This window comes from Sporothrix schenckii, assembly GCF_000961545.1.
Source record: "Sporothrix schenckii 1099-18 chromosome Unknown Cont43, whole genome shotgun sequence".
NCBI lineage: Eukaryota > Fungi > Ascomycota > Sordariomycetes > Ophiostomatales > Ophiostomataceae > Sporothrix > Sporothrix schenckii.
The window spans coordinates 403340-427998 of record NW_015971144.1 but is presented as its reverse complement, the minus strand read 5'-3'; the positions used below and the strand labels follow the sequence as shown (position 1 = coordinate 427998).

The 24659-nt window shown below is 58.4% G+C and overlaps 10 protein-coding genes across 10 annotated transcripts; 4 read left to right on the top strand and 6 right to left on the bottom strand.

Annotated features, from left to right (window-relative positions):
- Window positions 1-448: 448 nt before the first annotated feature.
- SPSK_02681 (uncharacterized protein) lies at window positions 449-1348 on the bottom strand (the record flags this gene model as incomplete). The annotated part of the gene is made up of 1 exon (XM_016729549.1): window positions 449-1348. One exon carries the CDS (start codon window positions 1346-1348, stop codon window positions 449-451), a length of 900 nt encoding a protein of 299 aa, XP_016588880.1.
- Window positions 1349-2421: 1073 nt separating this feature from the next.
- SPSK_02700 (3-oxoacyl-[acyl-carrier protein] reductase) lies at window positions 2422-3282 on the top strand (the record flags this gene model as incomplete). The annotated part of the gene is made up of 1 exon (XM_016729567.1): window positions 2422-3282. One exon carries the CDS (start codon window positions 2422-2424, stop codon window positions 3280-3282), a length of 861 nt encoding a protein of 286 aa, XP_016588879.1.
- Window positions 3283-3504: 222 nt separating this feature from the next.
- SPSK_02277 (uncharacterized protein) lies at window positions 3505-5788 on the bottom strand (the record flags this gene model as incomplete). The annotated part of the gene is made up of 2 exons (XM_016729149.1): window positions 3505-4433; window positions 4504-5788. 2 exons carry the CDS (start codon window positions 5786-5788, stop codon window positions 3505-3507), a joined length of 2214 nt encoding a protein of 737 aa, XP_016588878.1.
- Window positions 5789-6791: 1003 nt separating this feature from the next.
- SPSK_02751 (uncharacterized protein) lies at window positions 6792-7479 on the bottom strand (the record flags this gene model as incomplete). Its single annotated transcript, XM_016729618.1, has 2 exons — window positions 6792-7265; window positions 7408-7479. The coding sequence occupies 2 exons, from the start codon at window positions 7477-7479 to the stop codon at window positions 6792-6794; spliced, it is 546 nt and encodes a 181-aa protein (XP_016588877.1).
- Window positions 7480-10200: 2721 nt separating this feature from the next.
- Window positions 10201-12161, top strand: SPSK_02336 (MFS transporter; the record flags this gene model as incomplete). The annotated part of the gene is made up of 2 exons (XM_016729208.1): window positions 10201-10246; window positions 10417-12161. 2 exons carry the CDS (start codon window positions 10201-10203, stop codon window positions 12159-12161), a joined length of 1791 nt encoding a protein of 596 aa, XP_016588876.1.
- Window positions 12162-12677: 516 nt separating this feature from the next.
- Window positions 12678-14168, bottom strand: SPSK_02470 (acid phosphatase; the record flags this gene model as incomplete). Its single annotated transcript, XM_016729339.1, has 1 exon — window positions 12678-14168. One exon carries the CDS (start codon window positions 14166-14168, stop codon window positions 12678-12680), a length of 1491 nt encoding a protein of 496 aa, XP_016588875.1.
- A 1648-nt stretch (window positions 14169-15816) lies between these two features.
- Window positions 15817-16892, bottom strand: SPSK_02618 (peroxisomal 2,4-dienoyl-CoA reductase; the record flags this gene model as incomplete). The annotated part of the gene is made up of 2 exons (XM_016729486.1): window positions 15817-16766; window positions 16835-16892. The coding sequence occupies 2 exons, from the start codon at window positions 16890-16892 to the stop codon at window positions 15817-15819; spliced, it is 1008 nt and encodes a 335-aa protein (XP_016588874.1).
- Window positions 16893-17578: 686 nt separating this feature from the next.
- Window positions 17579-19447, top strand: SPSK_02359 (uncharacterized protein; the record flags this gene model as incomplete). The annotated part of the gene is made up of 1 exon (XM_016729231.1): window positions 17579-19447. The coding sequence occupies one exon, from the start codon at window positions 17579-17581 to the stop codon at window positions 19445-19447; it is 1869 nt and encodes a 622-aa protein (XP_016588873.1).
- Window positions 19448-19814: 367 nt separating this feature from the next.
- On the bottom strand, window positions 19815-20855 carry SPSK_02633 (RNA-binding protein PNO1; the record flags this gene model as incomplete). Its single annotated transcript, XM_016729501.1, has 4 exons — window positions 19815-19887; window positions 19967-20431; window positions 20457-20730; window positions 20795-20855. 4 exons carry the CDS (start codon window positions 20853-20855, stop codon window positions 19815-19817), a joined length of 873 nt encoding a protein of 290 aa, XP_016588872.1.
- An 868-nt stretch (window positions 20856-21723) lies between these two features.
- On the top strand, window positions 21724-24605 carry SPSK_02210 (uncharacterized protein; the record flags this gene model as incomplete). Its single annotated transcript, XM_016729084.1, has 2 exons — window positions 21724-22861; window positions 22948-24605. 2 exons carry the CDS (start codon window positions 21724-21726, stop codon window positions 24603-24605), a joined length of 2796 nt encoding a protein of 931 aa, XP_016588871.1.
- Window positions 24606-24659: the final 54 nt, after the last annotated feature.

The following is a 24659-nucleotide window of genomic DNA, read 5'->3' as shown; positions in this document are numbered from 1 at the left end:
CAGGGATCCAATCTTCGCAGCAAGTCGTGGCCTGACGGTGACCAAAAACTGAATTTCTAAGGGGACGCTTGTTTTGTTAGTTTCGTCGTCGTCGCGGTCGGCTTGTGATGTGTGCTGGCCTACGCGGGAAGGTGCAAACGACGCTAACGGCCGCAGATGCACCGCCACAGCGGCACATCAAACTGTGGCGTTGGTAGACAAATGCAATGGAAGCAAGACTGGCACGTCTTGGTTGTTTGGAGTATGAATGTATTACATTCAGTAGAAGAAGGACGACTAATCTGGGTATCACAATTGTGCCGTAGAGATGATTTGAGATAAAGCAAACCCCGCAAGTCACCCCACGCCATCACAGAAAAACACAATCCCAGTAACTCTTTACCCGGCCTGATATCCCATAGGAACCCAACGCAATGCCATGCTATCTTCGCCTGACTCTCTTCGTTCCTCAACGGAACAGCGGACCAGGTTTCGTCGTGTCTGCCCACGGGCCGAGAGCCTTGGTCGGCGACTGCGGGTCGTACGGCGGCCCAAACGCGGCCTCGAGGCGTCGGAACGTCTCCATCTTGACCTTGCGCAGCCACTCGCCCGTGATGCGCTCCATGTAGACGGTGTGCAGCTGGGGCAGGTATCGAATTCCGTTGGCGCAGAACGCGGCTGTGTCGTCGTCGAGCGGCCGCAGGCGAAACGCCGTCAACGACAGGCGGCTCGCCATGACGCGCCGGAGCCGAGCAATGTGCTCGCCTTCTGCGGCCGACACGGACAGATCCCGACGGATGGCCGTATCGAGGTCCTGGACATAGGCTTGCGAGCGGCCACGCACGCCGCCTCGGCCTCTGCCTGTATCTCTGCCCGTATCTCTGCCAGTACCTCTGCCAGTACCTCTGCCGTTGCCGCTGCGACTGTGGCGCTCCGGGCCCTCACAGGGCGGCCGGCGCCGGCGACTTGCGTTCTCGAGCAGCTGCAGATCCACCACGCCCTGGATGCGTACGCCGTGATGGCCCCAGAGAGCGTCGGCGGCGTCGCGGACGTCCCAAAAGACCTTGCGGAGGCCCGGGTTCTCGAGGACCGACTGCAGCGTGAGGCCAAAGACGGAGCGTGCGGTGAACGCTTCGTGGCCGAGCGACTGGATGTCGATGACGTAGATTCCCGGGTGTGGATACGCGCGAACCGTCATGAGAGTCAGGTCGCCCTGGCGGCTGAGGCGGTGGCCATGAAGCTCAATGTAGAGGCGGGCAGAGGAGCAGACCGTAGCGAGAAAGGAGCGTAGGGACCCGAGACTCGTGATGAGTTCCGGCTTGGGGGGCGGCGCAAAGGAACCGCGCGTACCAGATTGTTCCCGTGCCATCTTTGAGGTTTAAAAGTGCAGGCATCACACACTTGTGTCTAGGCCCATGTACCCAGCTTTGGTTTGTGATTGTGCGAAAGTCGGTTGAGGTGATGTTGTGGAAAGAAAGAGTGCGTGAATGGGGATCCGCGTTGGAAACAGAGAAGGGTCTTTCTGGGGAGGACACATCGCAACGGAGCCAGCTGGCGTTCACTTGAAAGCTAGATAAGACGTAGGTGACAAGATTGTCACGAGACACTCAGAAGACATCTCAAAGAGCTTCGTCATGAAAGGCAAACCACTGATGCGATCATCTCGAATTGCAAGGCCTCAAACACAACAGATTGCCCAGTTGAGTTTGACTAGGATTAGTGGTGGCGGCGTGGTCGTGAAAGTTATACGACAAATGCAGCTTACAAGAATATCTATAGAGGCTGTTGGCGATAGTGTAAGACGAAGTTGCTGGCATTGTGATGAAGTCTGCTGTACAGCATATTGTTCAAAATGTCGAGGCCTGGGCCTGCGGCAAGGCTGCCCGCTTGCTCTATTGAGCCCACAGCTCGACCAACTGGGCTTTGGGGAAAGTGGAGCACGGCCCTGTGAAGTATGGGGCAGGAGAACTACTGCGGGGGCTGGGTCTAATTGGCTGAGGAGCGTATCGTACCTCGGCAGAATGCAGTAGCGGAATGCGCATCGGCAGCAAAGAAGCAGTTGCGCTGACCAGGTCGTATTGTGTATTGGCCCGTAATAACGTCCGCCCGTCACAAATGTCGTGCTGAAAGCAGCCAATGGCGGGGACGCGGCATTGCTTCGTCGACGGCACAGACACCGAATTGCGACACGAAAAGGAACGAGCGTTTGGACTGCCTCGGTCTTGGAAATTCTGAAAACGAACGCCGAGACGGAGCTATCCTTGAAACTTACAACCCTTTTTGTTTCCCAGCGCTTTTTCTTTATTAGGCCTCCTTCCTGTGTTTCCTTCCATCTCCTCTTTTCCGCTTTTCCTTCTTTTGCTTTCTCATCTCAGGGAAATCCAGCAAACCGCACATCATCCACCCGCCTCCACGTTTCCGCTCCCACACACATCTCACACAATGGCCGACCGTCTGTCCCAGATCGCAGGCCACCTGCAGAGCGGCAAGCTCCTCCAGAACCAGGTCGCCATCATCACCGGCTCCGCCCAGGGCATCGGTGCCGAGACCGCGCGCCTCTTCGCCGCGGAGGGCGCCAAGGTCGTCATCTCCGACATTGACGCCGCCAAGTCCCAGGCCACCGCCGACGCCATCAATGCGGCCGGCGGCAAGGCCCTTGCCGTGCCCGGCGACCTGCTGAAGCAGGCGTACATTGACGAGCTCGTCAAGAAGGCCGCGGAGTTTGGCAACGGCAAGATCCACATCCTGGTCAACAACGCCGGCTATACCTGGGACGGCGTCATCCACAAGATGAGCGACAAGCAGTGGGACACCATCCTGGACCTGCACACCAAGGCGCCCTTCCGCCTGATCCGCGCCGCCGCCCCCTACTTCCGCGTCACCGACGGCGAGCGCCGCAACATTATCAACATCTCCTCGACCTCGGGCGTCAACGGCAACGCCGGCCAGGCCAACTACTCGCTGGCCAAGGCGGGCGTCACCGGCCTCAGCAAGACCCTGGCCAAGGAGTGGGGCCCCAAGTTCGGCGTCCGCGTCAACACCGTCGCCTTTGGCCACATCCTGACCCGCCTGACCCAGGCCAAGGAGAAGGGTGCCTTCGTGGTCGGCCCCGACGGCGAAAAGATCGCCCTGGGCATCCCGACCGCACCCGCCGCCGTCCAGGAGGCTGCCAACGCCGACATTCCCCTGCGCCGCCCAGGCAGCGCCACCGAGGCCGCCAGCGCCGTCCTGGCCGTGGCCAGCCCGCTGTTCGACTACGTGACTGGCCAGACCATCATGGTTACCGGTGGCCGCAACTTGTGAGGGAGACAAGATAGGGTGGCAAACGTGGCATGCCCGAATGGGGCGTGAGTCTTGTATAAAAGCTTTTCATTTGAGACGGGTTTCTTGTAAATAAGTAAACCTTTTTTGGATAATCCTATTTGTCCCGCCGTTTCTACCAATACTGCCGCTAAGAAATCAGTGCATACGCGCCAGACACATACAAAAACGGAGTCACTCATCCCAATGCATCCTAGGTAGTTCCTAAACAGTGCCATCTAGCTGTCGGATCACCACCAGGCCCGACGCGAGGCCAATGGCGAAATAGGTGCCAAATGCGAAATCCGGGTTCCAAGCAAGGGCCGTGACGGAAGCCAGCTTCTCGTGGATAACGGGCCCCAGTGCCTCCTGTCCAGGTAGCGCGGACGGCCCTAGGCCGGACAAATCGTCTGGGTCCGCCGCGTCGTCCTCAAGAATGTCGGCTTTCGACTCGGTTTCCTGCTTGAACATGAACCGGAACAGCGTGCCACCGCGGAGAGAACTGGCCTCGGGGTCTTGCCGGGTCGGTCTTTTGAAGTCGCTCGCAAAAATCAACGTGGAGGAAGGCACGTGCGATTCCCAGTGGGTAGGGAATACTGTGTCAAGAATGTTGCACGCCCACACCTTTCCGTCGGCCGCGCCGACGAGAGCAAACGGGTGCGTCTTGCCAACGGCCAGGCATGTCGGCGGTGATTCCCGCCGAGACGGGAAAAACTTGCGAGGGCACGGGAAGTGCCGGTGGTGCAAGAAGTCAAGCTTATAACTCACGGGGCTGTTGGCTGGCGCAGACGTTGCAAAGCCCTGCATAAGCTCTACCCAGTCCAGCATGTTGCCTTGGATGCCGGCTACTGGGCTCGGGTGGAAGGTGTGCTCGCTGCTGGGGCGGGTGAGATCGAGAAGGCGAAGGACGCCCTCCACTGGGCGTACAGACACCAGGTACGGTTTGGATGGATAACCGGAGCGGATGTCTTGTATAGCGGACATATGTGTTGGGAAGCGGAGAAGCACCAGCTGTGGGAACACAGACCAGAGTGCGATCGTGCCATCGGTGTAGCCAACCACTATCCGGTTGATACCTACCCACGACATGCAAGTCGCATGGACGCCTTCCTCGCCAGGAAAGTCTAGAGACGCCAACGCGTGGATGATTTTGCCTAGACGCGATTTGTTAGCAGACAGGGCATAGCAGAGTGGGTTGCTGCAACGAAACAGGCCATGTCTTACCGTATCGAGTCTGCTCTTTCATGCCCCCTCGGGCTTTGATGATGCGTACTATGCCGTCCTCGGTGAGCACGGCAAGTAAGCCAGGCCACGAGTCGCCCATGAGCGGCTGGACAGGGCACCACTCCAACCGCTTCGGCCACCCCCAGTAGAAGCAGCTCACCCAATCTAGCCGCGCTCCGTCGCCAAAGACACTTAGTTCGCCGGACTTGCCACCTCGCAGCGCGACTCTCCAAAACTGAATGCTCGCCGGCGACTCGGAGAACCTGGCCCTCTCTTCTTTTGTTGTGGCGCCTGAGAGACCGTCGACAGTGTTATTGTCATCGTCGTGTTTGTGCGGGACAACTGCAACAGCGAGCAAGGAGCCTTCCATCCGGCCAGCCTTGGGCATGGGTGCCCAGGCCAAGGAGAGGACCTTGCCTCCCGGGTTAAAGTAGAATACTGGACTCGGTGGCTTGTCCACAGGAACCTGGCCCTCGCGGTTGGTCTCTGTGGGTGCGTTAGAACCGGTGGACCGTGCCCCGGCGCCTGCGTCTGAGGTGGTTCTGTACGTCGACGATTCGCCTGCCCGCAGACAGAGTATGCTGTTCGAACTGTCATCGAAAATGTCCAAGTCCGACTCCGTAGAGACATACCACGGGAGGAAAGGTGTGGCCTCCGTCTCCCCGATTTCGTCCACCTCGCCAAACGGCGCCCTGCTCTGGGCACGCATGGCTGCAGCATACTTGTTCCACCATGAGCCGTATGCGGTCTGCTGGTCGGATTCCAAATTGTTCGGCAGCCAAGGGCTGACAAGTACCACGCCCCGGGTATTTCCTGGCTCCACGTCGTCCTGACGGAGGGGTTTGGGATACATGCAGCGCTGCCAGCGGATTTGGAGGTCCCAGAACAGTCTGATATTATCGGCCCGAGGGCCGTACACGGTGTTGACAAGAGCCTGTCGGCGGTCCCATTTGCGAAGAGGGCCAGCATACAATCGCATGGTGCGGTTTTCATGTGTGTAGGCCGGGATCTTGTACGCGGACCGTGGCGGTGGATTCACAACGAGCGGCCGCTCGTCACCCCTAGCAGAGAAAGGGCTGCCCTCGGCGTCGTCTCTGTCTTGTCCGTCTTCCCCACCTGCCCCATCTTCCCCATCTTCCCCATCTTCCCCGTCGTCTCCGTCATGCTCAGCATCTTGGCTCGCGACAGGTGCAGGTGTGCGCGTCTCATCGTCAGGTTCACCTGATTTGTGATGCTTTTTCTGCACACTGTCAAGCAAGGTGGCAGACCTATCTCTCTTGCGCATTGTGCTGTGGGTGAGGAGCAATGTACTCGCTAACGTTGCATGTGGTATTGATATGGCGATTAACGGTTTGCGGAGAGTGTAAAATGCGAGTGGTTAACATGGCGCAAGGCTGGGGATGAGGCTATGTTTGTTGCTGTTGTTCTTTCACTGGCGTGTTTTTGTGATTGGATGGAAATTTTGGCTGGGTGGTTGTTTATGTGGGCAACGTGGGCAGGTGCGATCGATGTGTATTTTACTTCTTGCCGTTCTTGTCCCACATTCCCGATCGTAACTTCCGTTGACAACATTTTTATTTAATTCACGCTCACTTGAAAATGCATCTACGTCAATTCTTGCTGTAAATACTTGGCCTGGGCAATTGCTTAAGAAGAAGGCTTTGATGAAGTAGCTTTCACTTGCTGAATACCAAGTGAAACTTCCCAACCTTTTCCGCACCTCAGAAGCATCCAATCTTAATATCTTATTTTTCTTTTCAAAACAAAGAAAGAATAAAAATTACAGCAAGAAATTCGACTTGCTAACTGGAGATGGCATATCAACATGGAGCTGGCTTCGTCGACTTTCTGGATAAGAGAACTGCCGACGCAACCAATCGCTGCGGCCAGCCTTGGGCGCAAGACCCGAGCGGCTGCAGGCTGCAGATATTGTCCCACATACCATTCTACCCAGGCCGTCCATGCCAAGAATGCAAGTGCCTTACCTTTCTTGGTTGCTCTCTATCGCCTTGTTGCTGGGACGAGTGAACTTATCGGGCGCGACAATAACATCGTCAAATCACTTCATATTGGCAAACACGTCCTTCTACGACATTAAGTGTGTGGAGGCAAAATGGCTCAAGAGCGACCAATCTTGTCTCCAAAAATGTAGTATACAGTAAATAGTAACAAATCGTTGAGATTCGAGGACCACAATGTCCCGAGACCATATTTTCCCTCAATCTCCCTCTCTAAAGAACTCGTCTTGTCACGCCCGCATTCTCTCACCACGCCAGCGTCTGCCTTCCTTACAGCAGGGCCAGAGCAGCGACGACGCCGCCGAGCAGGCCAGCACCGACACCAGCCGACTCGCGGGGCGCGTAGTTGGTCGACTTGGACGAGGTCGTGCCAGCGGCGGCCGTCGTCGCCGGGGAGGTGGTGGCGCCCGTGGCGGTGGCGCTGGTGGAATCGGTCTTGGTAGCAGCGGCGCCGCTGGTCTCGGTGGGGGTGCCGGAGCCCGTGGTGGTGGTGGCCGTGGCGGCGGTGCCGCTGCCGCCGGCGGTAGACGTGCAGGTGACGGCCGAGGGGACGGTGACGCCCTGGGCGGCGCACAGCTGCGAGGCGAAGACGACGGCAGAGCTCTGGTCGGCGGCGTCACAGCCACCGGGGGCCGCCAGACAGCAGGCAATGTCCGACAGGAAGCTCTTGTCGGAGCAGATACACTTGGCGTCGGAGCCACAGTTGCCAATGCCGCCGGTCAGGAACTTGTTGGCACACGATTGCTAGAGGCGAGTCAGCCAGCGAGTTTCGGGGCTTGCGTGTTCCATACTTTTTGTACGACAGTCGGACCAGGCCAGTCCACAAGAACACAGACGGCTGAGTGTCTCCGTCTTCCTAACCCAGCTTTTATTCGGGGTAACGTACGGCGCAGGTAGGCAGCTGGGCGAACTGGGCGGCGGCCAGACCGGCCAGTGCGAGGATCGTAAAGGACTTCATTGTGAGTTTGGCTGTGAAGGGCGCGCGAGCGAGAAACGGTTCAATGGCAATTGCGTGAGTTCGGGGTGACGATAACAGAGACGACGATAAGCGCAAAGTCAACCAACACGAAACATCAGGATCACGGTCAGAAGCGAGTAGAGATACAATTGGGGGGCGACGGGGAAAGATGCGCGTTTATTAGACAATTTTACGAATTACAAGTTTGCTGCAAAGGGGGTCAGCAACGCAAAGAGCAGCAAGCGCACGGCAGACTAATAAACAGGCACAGAGGCTCACTTATGGCAGACGGCAGGGGCTAGGAAATTCGGCTTACAAGGGGTGAAATTAGGACCACACGGTTAACGGCCAAGCGCAAATAGGGGGATCCATAATATTAGAGCCAAGGAGGAGTTGCGACGCGCCTTCCAGAGCAGTTGCTCTGGTTTCCACTGTAAAAGCTCTCCATCAGTATGTGTACGAATATTAAAACCCCATACAGATTACGGGGGCCGGCGACTGTCATAGTGCGCCAACCGTTGGCACTCGCTGCCATTTGGTGTCTTCTCCTTGCGCCGCCACCAGGCCATTCCCCAGTGATTGGCGGTGGATCCTCTTGCCATCAAGCCAGGATGTAGTGGGCCGGGGTGAGGACATGGGCAGTAAAAGAGGGGAAAGTGCGACCCGGGAACGGTTACGGAGTATTGCTGTGCAAAACGCGTGTCACAAAAGAGGAAAGAAGGTCATTGTGACCAGAAAAGGCCCGGCTCCCAGCACGACTCGGGGCAGCATTTTCCTGCTAGTTTGGGACGAATGACGATGCCTTCCTACTTGAGAAAAATCGGTCGCTTTCCCCGTACTTTCGTCCCGTCCATCCCTCTTTCCCTGCTTTTACGATGTACCAGCAGCTCCTCGAGCACCCCTCTTTTCCTCGCTCTTGCTTTTTGGTTATTTTCTGTTACGATTCTGCCTGTGGAGATCGGAGTTTGTTGGCGGAGGAATCGACAAGCTTTGCATGCACATCGAAAATGTGTCTAATCTGGTAATATCTCACCTCACGGTCAGAGAGACACACGTCACCAGCGCCCACTTTTGCTCCTGCCCTGGGCCAATGGAAAGTTGCCTGTAGTGGAACGATTCGGCCGCAGTATCGGGTTTGCATATTTGGGTCCCAGCGTTCGGTGGATATTTGCACCATCTTCCTTGACGTGATGGTGGCTGCCGCCTGAAACGAGTCTGGTTTGCGGCTGTAGAGACTCGAATCCGTGAGTCGCCTCCGGTCATGCTAAGTACAGCGGTCAATGACGTTGCAAAGTGCCAAGAGACGGCCTTCTAACAATCGCTGATAGAGACTATCGAATACCAGGTTGCCCGTTCTTATGTTGGATCCGTTATGACCACGCGGTAAGAGGAGGCAGCCCTGCACAAAGACTGCCGCATTATAACGGGTATACGCAGTATTAGTGTGCAAAAGTACGTACAGCGTACAGCCATCGTATTCGAATATCATAACAAGAATACGAAGTACCTACGGTGAAAAAGTAAGTCGTGATAACTACACACGATGCTGGGAACAATGCGCAGTAAGACGCTGCCTCGATTTGGAAGCGACCAGCATACGCTTGTCACATTGAGTCGCTCGACGGCGCGCCACTCTTAATTCAATATTTGCAGGTCGTCGCGTCTTTGCGTTCGGTCGATTCAGTGAGAATCTGGAGTCGTTCAAAAGGCTCCGAACCTATCTGACCTAATCTGTAAGCAACTTGTGTCCAACCCGTGCTGTGTGCTCCTTCCATTTACTGACGAAGGTGTAAATATCGCTCGGCCAGTTCGCACATTCCCAAATGTCCACGCCGGAGTCTTGGACTTTCCGATCTGGGTTCCCAATCGCTCGAACCTAGGTAAGATTATCGGCAGGTGCACACACCACTTTCCATCGTAGTTGCCTTTTTGCTGGTTTAGTTTGCCGCCGTCGTCAACGGCCTTTCCTGTATCACTCTTCTCCTTCTTGTCCTCTTCTCCTTTCAACATCTTCGTCCTATCAACTGCACGATTTCTATCATCACCTTTACGCCCGGCCTATACCGTCCAACCAACAACCAGAACTCGTAGAGACGTCCATCCGTCGCGCAACAGGCTCGTGACCATTGGCCCCCACAAGCCCTTTTCGCAACTACGGGCCTAGCGTTCCACAATTTCCTTCAGGACAGTCGGCCCAAGTCGACACCGTCCTAACGGAGTATTCCGACTTTCTGCTGATCAGTGGCTGTATATTCCACAGTCCCACCTCCCTTCGCCCACTGGATCAGTTCTGGCGTCCAGACATGCACACTGGCCATCCCTTTCCCACCTACACCTTGTGTGAACCCATCTGAGACCTCCAAAAAGCGGCCCCTGGTCGAATTGGCCCAGAGCTAGCACGTCCTACAGGCGCTCCCAGACTCGGCGGCAGAGGCTCTCTGTTTATTATCACTAGCATTCCGGGTCTTGGCTGCTTTTTAATTCGGGTTTCTCTCTTCTCACTCATCCCGCCCCGGCCATCGCATTTTCTTTGCATCGCGGCTCAGTCGCCGGCTTCTTCTTAATTTCGACTCCGGGCCGCCGTCCGATAGCCAACGTCCTTTTCGCCCTTTCTCGACCTGGACCATCCCAGGCTCAGACCGTCGCACAGGTCGAGTCGACTTGGACTGGATCTGACTGTACACCATTCACCTTCGCACAATCTCCCCCCCTCTGTTCACCATGGGGTTAGGTATTCTCGAAGACTCGGTCATGGAACATGTTCCTGGTACGTTGTCTTATCCGTGATGAACGCCGCGAGACAACCTTGCCAGCTCTGCACGGTGTTTCTCTTTTATCCTTTCGTTTTGCCCGTTTCTTGTTGTCATTTTGTTATGGCGCACATGTACCCCTGTATCCAACCGCAGTATCGCTAATGCTTGTGCTGCACCACCGTAGGCACGACCCGGTACTTTGACGATCCCCTCCGACCACAGATTGCACACGATGGCCTCGCCGGCCTCAAGTGCGACAACAGCGGCCCCGAGCCCATCATCCTCGTCCCGCAGCCGTCTGACGACCCAAACGACCCTCTCAACTGGCCACTCTGGAAGCGCGACCTCATCACGGCGACTCTGTCCATCACCGCCATCTTCGCCACCGCCCTTGGCCCCATCCTCGCTGCAAACACCATTACGCTGTCTCTCTGGTTTACGCGTGACTTCACCAAGGTCGCCTTGCTGACCGGCTACTACCTGCTTGGCGTGGGCTTCGCCGGGACCTTTTTCGTGCCCTCCAGTCGCATCTGGGGCAAGCGCCACGCCTTTGTCATTGGCACATGCATTCTCATCGGCAGCAGCGCTTGGGGCGGCGCCGTCAACAAAAACTACACGAGCATGTTGTGGGCGCGCATCGTCCAGGGCGTCGGCACGGCGCCGTTTGAGGCCCTCGTCAACGCCGCCATCGGCGACCTGTACTTTGTCCACCAGCGCGGCAAGCGCATGGCCTTTACCAACCTGGCCGTGTTTGGCGGCTCGTTCTTTACCCCGATTCTCGTCGGCAAGATTACGCACACGATCAAGTGGTGGTGGACATTCAACCTGATTGCCATCTTCTGCGCCATGTGCCTGCCTCTGATCATCTTCCTTTGCCCCGAGACCGCGTACCGACGCGACGACACACTGAACCTGGACCTGCTCGCCACGGACGAGAATGCCGCCATCCGCCAAGGCGCGCAACCCATTGGCAAACGGGACTCGTCGGGCAACGACGAGGAGAAGACGAACGGCGCTGCTGAACCGGCGATTGCAACAGCACCCGAGGGCGCAGCCAGTGCCGCCGCCGCCGCTGCTGCTGCTACTGCTACCGATCCCAGCGCTACCGCGCCGGCCGATGCTGAGCGTAGCGCGCAGGCGCAAAACGTCCCCGAGAAGGTGTCGTACGTCAAGAGCCTTGCGCTGTTCAACGGGCGCAAAACGGACGAAAACTTCTTCAAGCTGTTACTTCGCCCGTTCCCTCTGTTCCTGCAGCCGGCGTTCCTCTGGGCGAGCCTGACGCAGGGCACGCTGATCGGCTGGACGGTGTTTATCGGCGTGGTCATGGCCGAGTTTTTCTTGGGCTACCCGCTGTGGTGGGACGAGGTGAAGACGGGCTACGCCTACACAGGTGCTTTCGTTGGCGCCATTTGTGGTTTCCTGATTGCCGGCCTGCTGGCGGACTGGAGCGCCAAGAAGCTGACGCGTATGAACAACGGCATCTACGAGCCCGAGTTTCGCCTGGTGCTCGTCATCCCGCAGCTTGTGTTTGGTGTCATGGGCCTGTACGGCTTCGGCATCACGATTGACGGCATGATGAAGGCCAAGTTCAACTGGGCGGTGCCGTTGGTGTTCTTCGGGTTCGAGGTGTGCGGCATGGTGATTGGCGCCGTGGCGAGCAGCCTGTACATTGTGGACGCGTACCGCGACCTCTCCATCGAAGGCTTCACCTGTCTGCTGATTTTCAAAAATTTCTTCAGCTACGGCCTGACGTACAAGGCGTACGATTGGTTGGTGGCCAACGGCACCAAGGCGCGGCCGGTGTTCAATGCGCTGGGCAGCGTGCAGCTTGTGGTGTGCCTGTTGGCGATCCCCATGTACGTGTTTGGCAAGCGCAACCGCAGCTTCTTTTATCGCCACGACATTCTCAAGATGCTCGGTCTGCGATGAGCGAGGGGCCAGGGTGCTCTCACGTTTTGCCGTTCTCTGGTATTCCCTCTGTCTCTTCGCCTGTGTCTCTTCCTCGACACAGCCCACCCTTTTCATTCATACGTTTGCATATGCCTTTCCTATTTCCAGCCATCATTAGATTTGCCTTCGCGCTTTTTTGCCCTTTTTGGATATATCTCAGAAGCCCAGACTTCTTCTTTTTTTCTTTTCCCTGTTTCTTTCTCGTTTGTTTACCGGCACTGAGACATGGCCACAATGTGTCTCCTTAATGTAATGCTTGGCGTCATCGGGGTTTCTTTCACATAGCTACTAGATTGATCATTTTGGATCTTTTTTGGTTTTCTTTCCTTTTTATTTGAATTCTTGAAATTTAGCATGTATCGTTGCACGTTACGACTGTCGTGATCAGGACTCAGAAGAGCACAATTTTGCTACTTTGGCTTATAATCCACCTTTAATTTTTGATGGCTGGGTGTTCGTGTTCGTTCTGACATCCGCCGCAACGCTTCCCAACACTCAAGCACTGGACGCGGACTTGCCAGCGACAGCAACGCTCTTCTTTACAAGACGCAGCCCGCCAACCAGCATGACCAGGGCCTCGAAACCGAGAATGACGGCCAGCGTCACGAGGGCACCAATGACACCAGCGACCGCCTTGGACACACCGCCGCCACCGTTGTTGTTGTTGCCCTGCGTGGTCGCGCTGCCGGAGGACGAGCCGGTGCCGAGCGCGGCGGGATCGCAGACGCCCGTGGTGTTGCCGCAGGCGCTGCACCAGGCGGCGGTGTCGGCGACGGCAATCTTGTTCATCTCGGCGGTGAAGGTGGTCCAGGGCAGGACGAGCTCGGACTGGCCAAAGAGCGGGTAGGCCGTCAGGCCGCCGGGGGTGAGGCCGGCGGAGCCGTTGGAGAACAAGAAGCGCACGGACAGGTCGGCCGGGTCGAGGGCGGCGGTGGCGGCGGTGGCGTCGGTGACGCTGGCGTTGGTGACAATCTCAAAGACCATGGCGGAGGCGTAGTCGACGATGCCGTAAAAGTCGGGGCTGGCGGCGGTCAGGCTGGCGAGGCCGAAGAAGCTCATAAAGGTGCCGTAGGCGCCGAACTGGACGTTGAGGCGGGCGGCGGCCGTGGCGGCGGGCGCGGCGCCGGCGGTCTTGTTGAGGGCCTGCAGGATTTCGCCGGCCAGGACGGCGCCGGCAATGGCGCGCACGGGCTCGGACGCGTTGTAGGCGAGTCCCCACTCGTGCTCGTCGGCGCGGGTCTGCAGCTGCAGGAGGGTGTCGGGGGTGAGCAGGTCGGACGACGGGATGGACGCGTTGTGGATTTCGGCGACGTGGAGGTAGTCGTAGATGGTGTAGGCGTTCTTGAACGAGCGCTGGTCGCTCGCAAACGTCGAGTTGATGACGGGCGCCAGGCCGGCGTAAAAGGCCTTGGTGCTGTCGAGGGTCTCGCGGTAGCTGGCGCTCGCCAGGTAGTTGTTGCTGCTGATGATGGCGTTGTTGCAGCCGCTGTTGCCTTGCAGCCAGGCGCTGTCCTCGCTGCCGGCGGCGCTCGACGCGCTCGACACGACGTTGACGGGGATGTACTGGTAGCCGCCAAAGGGCGCCTCCGTGACGGTGCCGTTGGCCAGCGTCTGCTGCGCGGCGGCGCCCGCGGGCGGGTAGAGGCTCTGGGTGAAGACGTTGGCGGAGCTCTGCAGGACGTTGTCGACGGGGGCGGTCACGCTGATCTGCGAGAGGACGGCAACGTCGGCGGCGACATTGGCGATGCGGGACGAGGCATTGGCCGACACGTAGCGGTTGCGGAAGTAGTTGCCCGACGCAAAGACCTCGTCGGCGCCGAGGGCCGTGAGCATGGTGGGCGGCAAGGACTTGGGGGTGCGGTCGCCGTGGCGGTGGAAGACGTAGATGCCGAGGACAGACTCGTCGGCCACGACGGAGGTGGGAGCAGTGGCCAGGGCGAGCAGCAGGGCCGAGGAGGCCAGGCCGGAGCGGAGGGTGGACGACATTGTGGGGAGGGTGTAAGTGGTGAGGGGTGTTTACAAATTGTGATTTTGCCCAGCCCAGAACACTTGGGATATGCCGTGTAAAAATGAGACAAGATAAAGGAAGAGACCGAAAAGGACAAGAGAAAAAAAGAAAAAAAGAAACACAACCAAATAAAATATATAAAACGACAAAGAATACGAGAGGCTGAAAGATAAACGGTAGACGAGATAGCTCGAGCTAAGATAAATAAAAGTGGTGACAGGATGGGAGGGGAGCTTTGCGCTAAAGAGGACGATCAGCAGACAGCAGTGTCTTTTTTTCTCTCCTTCTTTTTTCTGCCATTTACTATTGACCTCTTCCGCTCTCACCCGCACCTCGTCCCATGTTTACGGCCGACTCCCGGAGACATCCTGAACACGGAGATGCAGGCACTTCATGCCTCCCCGCACACTGGCTTGTCCTGGTATGTTATCTCGCGGGACGGGCCTGGATCGGAGACCAACTCGGATATGTCACCAACTCGGATAGGTCACCGATATGGCTGCTCTACGGGAGTGGTTGAAAGTTTGGGATGTCGAAGCCGTATTTTCATGCGGTTGTATTTCGTACAGTTTTACGTCGTGGATCTCCGCGGGCGTGCGCTCGGTGGGGAAGGTGATACGCCATGGATGTCTGGGGTTCTTTTTCTTTCTTGGTGCTCCCCACTCGCGGTCGAGTCATGTGCAGTCAGCCCGCATGCCAACAGTTGGTCGACGGAAGAAGAGAAGTTACGGATGTGCTTTCAACCTGCATCTGAGAGCGGCTGTTGTCTGACGGGAAAGGTACGGGAGGGGCCGGACAGCGCAGGACAGTGGCAGAGCAGGAAGCGAAGGAGCCTGGAAAGTAGCAGGGAAGCTGCAATGTGGGAGGTGCACACTAAACCGCCTGAAGAGGGCCTTGACAGGATACTACAACGGTCGGCTCCGGCCATGCAAGCGCCAGTTGAGGTCGAGTCATGCGTGGCTTTTCTTCTTTTCGCCCACCACAGTCAAGGCGGGCAAGGAGGATTGTTCCTGGTCAATGGCATTGCTGAACTGCCGTTTGCATTTTCTTTTAAAAAGTAGATGAGGGGTTTTGAATAATACGAAAAGCCATTGCTAGCAAAGAAAGAAAGGTGCTGGAAGAAGCAAAAAGGAAAAAAAAAGAAAAAAAAAAAAAAACTTACTTTTCTTCTTTATCGTTCTGCACTTTACCTCCTTGCTTCCTTTCCTCAGACCACTTAGCAACGCACGGCATACGTCCCCTCTTTTTTGCCTCCACAAACCACGCATCCAAGGCCCAAAGAGGAAAGTTTTGTCGCTGGCCGTTGCGCGTTGGAAGACCGTTCTCGTATCCGCTCTGGCCAAAACAACGAGAAACGTCCCGGTGCTCCTCGCCGGCATTAGCGCTGGTCATCGCCAACGTGGCGCCCACGATAGCAAATACAGCGAGAATCGGTAACACTGATGATATTGTCGCGCAGCATACGGCTTCCCGTACTAGATTGCTATGATTCTAATGCTGCCCGTCGACTGATAGGCCAATGTACTTGATAAAGTACTATTCTTACAATGCAACCCATGTCCATGTCCAAGAACCCACGTTGATGGGGGGTCAGCCAGCGCCTCCAACACCATGATGCACCCCGACCTACAGCTTGCTCGGCTGCTTCCGCCCGTCCTTGACCTTTGTTGACACGTCGCCCGACAGCAGATACGTCGGGTACTGCATGCCCGGGTCCAGACCGACGCCCAGCGAGCCGCCCTGCCGCCGCCATGCGCCGCCGTCCACCACCAGCACGTGGCCGTTGACATTGTCGCCCGACGCGCTGAACAGGTACACCGTGGCGTCGGCAATGTCGCGCACCGTGCCCCAGCGGCCGCTCGGGATGCCGGGCGAGCCGCCGCGGAGGCCCGGCCGCAGCTGCAGCGCGTCCGCCTGCTGGGCGTCCGCGGCCACGGCGTCCGGGCTCGCGAGCCGGTTCATGCCCTCGGTGCCCTCAATGGGGCCCGGCGCGATCACGTTGGCCATGACGCCCCGCGGGCCGTACTCGAGCGCCACCGACCCGACAATCGAGTCCACGCCCGCCTTGGCCGCCGACACGTGCGACTGCAGCGGCAGCCCCGTGTAGTGGAACGTGGCCGAGATGGCCAGGAAGCGGCCGCCCGGTGGCGTGTTCTCCGGGTTCGGGCTCAGGTGCCGGCCGGCCGAGTCCACGAGGTAGTCGATGGTGGCCTTCATCGTGTTGAAGGTGCCCAGCGTGTCAATGTCCATGACCGCCTTGAAGGCGTTGGGCGACAGCCCCGCCAGCGGCGACACAAAGTTGCCCGCCGCGCCCGCAATCACAAAGTCGATGCTGCCCAGCTCGCGCACGCACCGGTCCGCCGCCGCCTTGAGGCTGTCGTAGCTGCGCACGTCGACGTTGCCGATGCCAAGCACGCGCGCGCCTGCCCGCACCTTGGCAATGTCGAGCGCGGCCGCCTCGGTCTTTTGCGCGTTGCGGCCGATGATGCAGGCGTTGGCGCCGAGATGGACAAGCGCGCGGGTCTGGGCACTGCAGATGTCGCCGGCACCGCCCGTCACGAATACGACGCGGCCGTCTGGGAAGCGTTAGAGGGGGAGGACGAGGAGGGAACCGCGGGGAGAAAGAGGACCACGGCGGACGTACGGAAGATGCCATCGCGCCACACGGGGCTGATAAACTCATGCGGTTGCTTGCTGCCCATGGTGGACGTAGACGAGATGGTCGGGGGTTAACCGTAAATCGTAAAGGAGAGTCGACGGGTGGTGTGTTGTTTGTCCACGGTTGAGACGTCGAGGCTCTCTATATGGGGTGCGCCTGAAGAGGGGAATGGATGGTCTGAGGAACCAAGTGCGACGGGACAGAGGTGCTGTTGATCTTCTTTCAGCCACGTTGTGTCTGTCGTGTTGTTTTGGTTCTTGTTCCGCCTTTCGCTTTCGCTTTCACTGTTCCAACGTTGGATTCGTCTCCTGCTGACAGGGCGATGCCGAGGCACTTGGGGCAGTAACTTACATCCACCATGTAATCAGCGCTGCACGCCCTCGGCTCGTTCCCCATTTTCTCCATCTTCTCCGCGCATTTCGCTTAGCTTCTTTTGGCAGACAGTTAATTTTTGCTCACTATTGCCGCGCACTGTCTAGCGTGCTTACGTACGCTAGCGTGCTGCTCCAGCGCACCATTTACGCGCTCTGCGCCAGTGAAGTTCAGCGCGCGCTGCTTCACACGAGCCTAGAACCGTGGCAGCGTATTTTGGATGTTTGACGTTTACATTTCCAACGTGTGATTCGTGTCCCGTTTGCGCACGCAGCTCACCGCTGGCAACGCTCTTGGCCCTCAACACGTCCACACATACACACGTACATACGTACACAAACCGGCCGGCTGCCCGCCATGGAACCCCCGGCACCGGAGCAGGCCTCGAAGCCGCCGCCCCGCGTCGCCGCCGATCGCAACCGCAAACTCTCCGCTCTGCTCGCCAGCATCGACGCCGACCTGGACCTGGAGCTGACCGCCAAGGCCGCTGCGCCTGCCGCGGACGACTCCGGCGTCAACGCGTTCCGCCGCGCCAAGTTCTTCTTCCCCAAGGTCCTCGAGGAACAGCGCAAGGCCAAAGAAGCAAGGGAAGCGGCCGCCGCGAAGAAACTGAAGGCGAAGGGCAGCGAGACACAGCCGCCGACAGTCCGTTCCTCCTCGAGCCCCGACCGACCCCGCGGCACAGACCACGTGTCGAAACGGCGCAAAGTCTCGCACGAGACCGCAGACGGCAAAGCGAAGGCGCTGCACGACAGCCCATCACCCGCGGGTTCGCCACTAGCAAACAGCCCCAGCCGACACGACAGACGGACGGGAGCACGGCATGCACGCTCTGTATCCCTGTCGTCTGGGAGCCCGTCGCCCCCGCCGCCCTCTCGGCTGGACAAGGGCAAGGCCAGAGCTACAGCTCACTCCGTCAACGCGGACGTTGTCTACGCAACGAACACCAACACCTCGTCGCCACCCCCGACACGACAACAGACGTCCACGGGCGGAGCCGACAAGGATGCCTCGGTTGTGCTTATCGAGTCGACTGACGACTCCGACTCGGATGACGACGTCCAACCCTACCGGCCGCCCGACAGAATGGCACCTGTCGTGTCTCGGCGAGACCGGGACGAAGGAGACGTCGTGGACGAGGTGACGGACCCGGAGTTCAGGGAGTATATTGAGCGGGCCCGGGACAAGGCCGCGAAGGCTCGACAGGACGCAGAACTGGACGCCGTCTTTGGGGACGAGCTGAGCCAAGGGCCCAAGGCAGGCGCCACGTTTTCGTCCAACACCACCGCCTCGACAAACGCCACCTCGGCATCGCAAGCGACTACGGCCTCCATGGGCCAGTCGGGCGATACAGGAACCGCACCTGCGATGGCAGAGACAACACCACCACCACCACCACCACAACCAGCACAACCACGAACGACGACCATCGCCTCTTCGCAGCCCGCGTCCAGCGACCAGCAATACCGCGTCTTCATCACCTCCCACCTGCCCAAAGAGGTCCCGCCCCTGCTCGCCACCATGCGCATGGACCAGGAGATGCGCTACGCCCGCAACGCCTACTTGCATCATGCCGCCAAGCACAACGTCCATCTCTCCGACGAGGCGGCTCAGCGCACGCTGCTCACCTGGAAGGGCAGCAAAATCTACAATTTCACGACGGGCGCGTCCCTCGGTGTCCAGCCCGACGCCAAGGGCCGCTTTCGCGACTATGACAGCATGGCCATGGTCGCGGCCGACGCAGGCGCGGGCAAGCCGGCCGCCGGCTTCCAGTCGGGCGGCCTGCACCTCGAGATCTGGACCGAGGACCGGTATGCCGCCTACCTGCAGGCCGAAGAACGCCGCCGCCGCCGCAACCTTGGCGAGCTCGTCGAGGGGGACATGAGCAGTGACGGGGACGACGACGTCGAGGACGGTCGCCGTGGTGCGAGCCGGGGACCCGGTGGGGGACCCAGCGGGGGACCCGGCCAAGGCCCCGAGTCCGCCTCCGCCAACAGCACGCGCATCCGCCTGGTCCTCGCGTCGCGCGCGCACGAGAAGCTCAAAATCACCGCACACGGCGACACGACCATCGAGACGCTGGCCACCGCATTCCGGCTGCAGCGCGGCATCGAGCCGGACAAGACGGTGGCCATTATGTGGGACGGTGACGAGCTGGAGGGCAGCATGACGGTCGGCGAGGCCGAGATGGAGGACATGGACAGTGTGGAGGTGTATATTCGGTGAGAGGAGGCCGGGGGGAGGGGGAGGCTTGACATTGGCTGCAGTGTAACGAATGACGAATGAACGATTGAACATCGTGATGGACGTGGCAATGACCTTGTTTATAACGATATCCCGCATGTTTCATGAATACATCAGTACGACAGTAGTTTGCTGTATTGGATTGTTTGATTTCGTACAAGGTCGTCAAATATAACTTTTGTAACCAAGAAAATGGGACGTATGAAGAATAACTAACGGTGAAATGCACAGAAAAGAGAAAAAAAAGTAATCAAAGACAGAAAAACAGAAACGCCGGCCCTATATAATGCGAGCTCCCAAAATATCCCAAAAGCCAGAAAACCATACCACATAACCCGTTGTCTCTCCTCTAGAACCGCTCCTTGAGACGTGCGCTGATCGACCGCAGGTTGCCGTACACCTTGCCTGGTGGTTTGCCGAGACTGGTTTGTTAGCAGAGAGCAAAAGACAGTGACAGAAACAGGGGGAGGAAAAGGAAGGGAAACGGCAGAGGAGACATACATCAGGCTGACCACGCTTTCCCGCGCCATGCCAATCTCCTTGAAGCCGCCCAGGATGTGGATCTTGGAACCGCCCGCCACCACAATCCGCGTCTTGGTCGTGTTCTCAATGGCGTACTTGGTCCGGCCGTCCTTGCCCACGATCCGGCCCACCGCGCGCGCCAGGTGGTCGCCCTCGAGCGTCTTGACGTCCTTGATCTCAAACGACTGGATGTAGATGCCGTCGAGCCGCAGGATAGCCACGGCGTCCTCGACCTCAAAGCCCATGGCGTACGCCCGCACAAAGTCCTCGCCCTTTTGGATCGCGCCCGTCTCCGTCGTGCTCTTGGACGTCCGCAGCTCCACCGCCTTGGTCTTGATGTTCATCCGCACCTGCAGCTTCAGGTTTTCCACAAGAGGTGTGTAGCTGTGTCGGACGTCGGATCGACTGTTGTTAGCTGGCGCCCTTGCCCCTCGCCCCTGCCGTCTGCAATCTGTAACGGTTGACCTACATCTTGCTCCACGACGCCTTCAAGGGCGACATGCGGTGCGGCGGAATCGGAATCTTGCGCACTTCGCGGCGCACGGCCGTCTCGGCGTCCTTGGCCGCCGCGAACTTGGGCCGCGACTCCTCGTCAATGTCCATGCCGGCCGCAAAGTCGTCGCTGCCGGGGTCGCTGGCGCCGAGCAGGATCGGCGTCGATGTCTCGGCGGGGATTTCGGTCAGCGTCAGGGTATTGGCTGCGGCCGCCGCGTCGAGAAGCGTCTCGACTTCGTCCTGGGAGACTGCTCCTGTTAGTCTTGCAGGCTCCATCCGCCGCCACAACAAATAACCATTGAGGTGACATACTTGGCTGGGCCTCCGGGGCCACCGGCACATCCACCTTCTTGGCGGCGGTCGGCGCAGGCATGTTGAATCGCTGAGTGTTTTGTGCGTTGTATCGGGTGTGTTTGACTGTGAATGTATGTTTTTCTGGCGTGTAGTGCAATATCTGCCGCTGGTCGTCGGTTGCCGGTCGTTGTCAAGGCGGTATCTCAAACCATCGACGCTTTTTATTAATCTACACCAATTTTTCGCAGCGACAACCCACTGGCCCATTAAACTTTTTCTGCCTTGGTGGGGAATTTTTTAGCAACTGTCCCTTCCTTATCGGGGCTTATCGGCTTGACCGCCAACTAGCCCCCAGATCAAGAAGCAACCCCCCAGCCTCCACTTTTTTTGCCAGTTACTTTGCCCCCCTCCTTCCTCCTTTCTCTTGGGCACTGTCAGAGTGCCAGGCATGGCTAAAAGGCACCTAAAGAGAGCGCGTCATTCGTAGGGAAGGTGTGGATTTGGCTTCACACCGACCGGAAGGAACGAGGGGAAGACAACACAGACCCAGGGTAAGAACGAATGAAAAAACCAGCCAATAATTATTGTCACTTGCTTTTTCGAGACACAACATCGCATCAGAGTCTTCTCCGTTCCCCTCTTCGCCCACCGCTCTATCGAAAAGAGCGTCAGTACAGGAGACATTCGCCAATGGGCGACGTATAAGCAGCCACGAACCAACGACAAAGACAAAAAGTCTTCAATCGACGTGCTAGCCCTTTTCTGCCCGGCATATCCCAGAGCGAGCTTGTACCGACTAGCCCAGATTTTCCACTCGACGTCGTCCACTATTCAACCTCATTTTGTCCGCCTTCAAGCTCGCCCTATTTTTGGATTCTGCATTCCCAGTCGACAAAGACTGTTGCCTTTACCGCCCGCGCCTCGGACTCTTCCGCCCGAAATGCAAAATGCCATCTAGCTCAGCATCGACCCATCAACTGGGTCGCCGCTTCTGGGCCTCCGTCCGGGACTCGGTTGACTCGTGGGCTTGGCAAGCACCTTCAGTCGGCCGCTGGCATGGCAAGCGGTCCTTGACAGGCCTGGGCATTGCCCACTCCGTCTTTTCCGCTCACGCCGTGGCATCAGCGACGGTCGCAGAAGCTGCAGGCGGCCGCGGCGGCAGCAGAGCCGCACGACGCTCGTTCTCGTTCCTGTCAGGCCGGCAACTCTTGTTTTCGGGACGGCCGCGGCGCTTCCACTTTGGCTCTCCTGGGGCGGCCAACCCCAAGGCCTCGCCCAACCATGTCCGTCGGAGCTGCACATCTGGCGGGCTGCTTCTCCTCGGCCTCAGCTCGCCTTCGACACCGTCCTCCACCGTCGTCGCAACGTGCACCGCCGCCGCCGACACGGCGCTCTCGGGACAGAACGCGGCCCAGAAGACAAGCATCAGCCGCATCGCCCGGCAGGCATGGCAGCACCAGCACCGGCAGCACCACCAGCTCTGCAACAAGCCACAACCACACCAGAAAAGGCAGCCACAAAGCGGCATGCTTCTTCTGTCTCAACTGGGAAGCAGAAAGCAAGGTGAAGCCCTGTCAGTACGGACCGCAGAGCCGAGACGATGGAAGAGCACCGACAGTCGCGGCGGGAGCAACACAGCCTCCTCCCGCCAGTCGCAACCGCCCGGCGGTGACGTCAAGAGCAAACAACAGATAGACGCAGAGTCGACACGAAAATCACCCGCATCTGAAGAGAACAAGGGCGTGGCAGGACAGCAGCACCAGCCGCCACCTCAACCACATCCTCCGGAAGGCGAGGACGCCGAAACGATCGCCAGCTCCGTGTCCAAATACCTACAGTCCCATCTCCCCAAAATCCCACATCGCCCCACCAAGGAAGAGCTTCTGGCTGCTGCCAACGGCTTCACGGAGCGGCTTAAGGTCCGCTTCAAATGGCTGACAATCCGCAGCATGCGGCCTTGGAACGCCGATGAATGGGGTGCTTTTCTTTCGTGGTTTATGCTGGGGCACATTGTCTGGATCTTGGTCGGCACAACCACTTTTATGTCGCTTGTGATTTTGACCATCAACACCGTGTTTGCACAAGGTAAACCCCCACTCCCTTGCTTTTTTATTATTATTAATTGTTGTCACAATTTCATACCTAGCCAATGCATATACTGACATCCACAGAAAAATTGGCAAAGTGGGTTGGTGATTACCTGACCCAGTCGGCCGGTGTGACTGTCGTTTTCGAGTCCGCCATCGTTCCCAAGTGGAAGAATGGCGTCATTACCTTCCGTAACGTTTTCGTCTCGCGCCGCCCAGGCCAGATCAGGTCCTCCGTGACCAAGGGTTCCTCGTCCAACGCCGCCGCCATTGCTGCAGCGCGCCATACGCACGACCCGATCAGCGGCGTTGCCGAACCCGACGCCGAAGCTGAGAACAATGAAGACTACGTTGTCGACGACGGCAACTATACGCAGTTTGACGTGACCATCAACAACGTCGACGTCACCCTCTCCTTTTACAAGTGGTGGAACGGCAAGGGCATGCTCAAGGATGTTGAAGTGCGCGGCGTGCGTGGTGTGATCGACCGCACGCACGTGAATTGGTCTCCCGGACCACTTGACCCATTCTCTTTCCGCCACGAGCACCAGCCGGGCGACTTTGAGATTGAACGCTTCAAGCTTGAGGACCTCATGGTGACCGTACACCAGCCCAACGGCTTCCGCCCCTTCTCCGCGTCCATCTTCTCGTGTGAGCTGCCGCAGCTGCGCAAACAGTGGCTGTTTTACGATTTCCTCTGCGCCAACCACGTGTCCGGCGCCTACGACGGCTCCCTCTTTACGATCCACCCGCGCCAGATCCAACACTCCAACACCATCCCCGGTGTCGTCGACAACAGCCACCACAACATCAACAACCCCGTCATCGAGCCCATGTCGCCCGAGGCGGCAGTGGCATGGAAGAAGTTCTCCCGCCTGCGGATCGATGGTCTCAAGATTGACCACCTCAACCGCGGCGATCCAGGACCGTTTGGCTGGATCTACGAGGGCAATGTCGACATTGTCGCGGATGTGATGCTGCCCGCTGAGGCCGACGAGAGCCTGGCCAAGGCCATGATTGACTTTTACGATAAGATGGAAGAGGCTGTGACGAGCAACCGGTACATTCGCATCCTGGATGGCAATTACGGCAGCCGCAAAGAGGGCGAGGAGGCCGCTCAGATCGATGTGGACGCCTCGTTTGGCGAGCAGCGCGGCCACCTGGGCTGGGAAACGGACGACGCGCAACAGACACCAATAACGACGACCCCCGCGATACCGCCAGTGACGGCGCAGCCAGCCTCAACAGCAGCGGCAGCAGCAGCAGCAACAGCAACACCCACGCCCACGCCCTCGCCCACGCCCTCGCCCGCCGTCATCAAGCCTCCGACCTTCCCCGACGACCCCGTACCGCAGTACGTCGTCATGGACCTGCGCCTGCATCTCAACGACGTCCGCGCCGCCGTGCCCTTCTTCCCCACCACAACCGCCCTCGGCCAGACCCGCGCCCAGTCCTATGTCAATGCCGCCCTCATCCGCCCCATTGTCGCCTACATTAATGCCAAGCGCACCTACATCCCCATCAGCTGCCGCGTCGTCAAGCACCTGTCGGACTTTGACGGCAGCTGGACCACGTACGACTGCGGCCTGCTGGACGACACGTCGGCCGAGGTGTATGCGGCGTTTGCGCACGACGTCGAGGACCAGCAGTCACGCGTGCGGCGCCTGAAAAAGGTCGGGTTCTGGACGCTGAGCATGGTGGTGCATGCTCTGCTGGCGGGTGTCGCGGGTGACCTTATGTAGAGGACACGGACTGAGAAAGGTTGATCTCGAAAACCATACCACGCCACTTCTTTT